The 1,630-nt window shown below is 72.4% G+C and overlaps 1 protein-coding gene across 1 annotated transcript in view; it reads left to right on the top strand.

The window, feature by feature from the left end:
- Nucleotides 1-929, top strand: part of AURANDRAFT_71531 (hypothetical protein) — a gene marked incomplete at both ends in the record, with an annotated part of 12,777 nt that extends 11,848 nt beyond the window's left edge. The window contains one exon of the mRNA XM_009038573.1: nucleotides 39-929. Within this exon, the coding sequence (XP_009036821.1) occupies nucleotides 39-929 (891 nt within the window). The remainder of the gene's footprint in view (nucleotides 1-38) is intronic.
- Nucleotides 930-1,630: the final 701 nt, after the last annotated feature.

The following is a 1,630-nucleotide window of genomic DNA, read 5'->3' as shown; positions in this document are numbered from 1 at the left end:
CGGCGCCGGCCGCGGACGCGGAGGCGGACGCGCCGCAGTGCCGCGACGGCGCGACGCGCGACGGCCACTGGCGCCGCTTCGCCCGGGGCGACGTCGGCCCGGGCTACACGGGGTCGCCCTGGGACGCGCTCGTCGCGCGGTCCGTGCACAAAGCGGACAAGAAGATGGCGCCCTGGCGCTTCGCGCGGCCCGGCTGCGCCTACCACTACTTCGCGCCCGGCGACGCGCGGCGCGCGCTCGACGGCTCGCTGCTCCTCTTCGTCGGCGACAGCCTCCTGCGGGGCCTCTACGCGACGACCGTGCGCCTCCTCGGCGGCGCGGCGAGCGACGACAAGCTCAAGGCGCGCGAGGACGCGGCGCGCGGCAAGGGGGGCAAGCGCGCGTCGAACGACCCCGCGTCGAGGACGTCCTTCGACCTCGGCGGCGCGCGCCTCGCCTACGCGTCCATGTGGTCCGACGCGGAGCTCGGCGCCGTCAAGGCCGCCGTCGGCCGCGCCGCGGCCCGCGGCCAGCCCTTCGCGCGCGTCGTCGTCGTCGCCAACTGGGGCGCGGAGCACAGCGTCGCCGCGGCCTGCGACAGGGTCGAGGCCAAGTTCGCGCGCCAGGCGAACCGCGCGCGCGACGCCGTCGCGGCCGCGCTCCCCGGGGACGCGCCCCGGTCGCTGGTCGTCGCGACGCCGACGGCGATGCTCGCGCGGCGGAACCCGGGCATGACGACGGCGAAGGCCCGCGCGCTCGGGCGCGTGCTCGCGGCGCAGGCCGAGGCGACGCGCCGCGGCGGAGCCTTCGCGGCCGCGGACCTCCTCGACCTCTCGAACCTCACGAAGGCGCGCTTCGACGACGCGACGCTCGACGGCGTCCACTACGGCCAGACCGCCGCGACCATGGGCGCGACCGTGCTCCTGAACATGCTCGCCGCGCGGCCCTAGGGGGGACTTTGTGGCATACTCCGCGCGGGCGCTCGCCTCGCTCGCGTCAGTGTGGATGGATTCCAGCTCGCTGAGTATCACCACTTTGTGCCGCGGCGTAACTTACGCCGCGTAAGCCGGCGTTCACCTTAACGTACGCAATGTTATTGAAGGGGATACTACATGGATACTACAATAGTATGATGCACCCAACCGTGCCTCTATTTAATGTGGCGCGCGCATGCATCCCATGGGATGGAATGCAGTGAGCACTCCTGAATGATATGGCGCATCCTAGCTAATAAGCTGCGTGCCGCACCTATCGCGTGCGCCGCATGGGCGGCCGGCCGTCGAAGGTAGCGCCCGCGCTGCGATCCGAATTCCACGCGGCGTACGAATGCGAAGAAAGCTGGGAATATGACATCGGAGGCGGCAATTTTGCCCGGGTCTACAAGGGTGCGATGCGGCTCCCCGGCGGCGGCCTCGGCGCGAGCGTCGCGGTCAAGGTCACCCGGCCGGACCTGGAGCGCCAGCCGAAGCTCGCCGACGCGCTCCGCGCGCGGCCGGCGCGTCCCCCCCGCGCTCCGCGTGCCGAGGCGGGCGTCGCGCGCAGGCAACGAGGCCGAGATGCTCCGCGCCGTCGACCACCCGAAGATCGTGCGGTTGTACGGCTTCTACGAGGAGGCCGGCGCGTTCTACCTGGTCTCCGAGCTCCTGCGCGG

Source organism: Aureococcus anophagefferens (genome assembly GCF_000186865.1).
Source record: "Aureococcus anophagefferens unplaced genomic scaffold AURANscaffold_8, whole genome shotgun sequence".
NCBI classification, from domain to species: domain Eukaryota; class Pelagophyceae; order Pelagomonadales; family Pelagomonadaceae; genus Aureococcus; species Aureococcus anophagefferens.
Note: the sequence above shows the minus strand (reverse complement) of the source record. Positions and strands in the feature narration are given on the sequence as shown.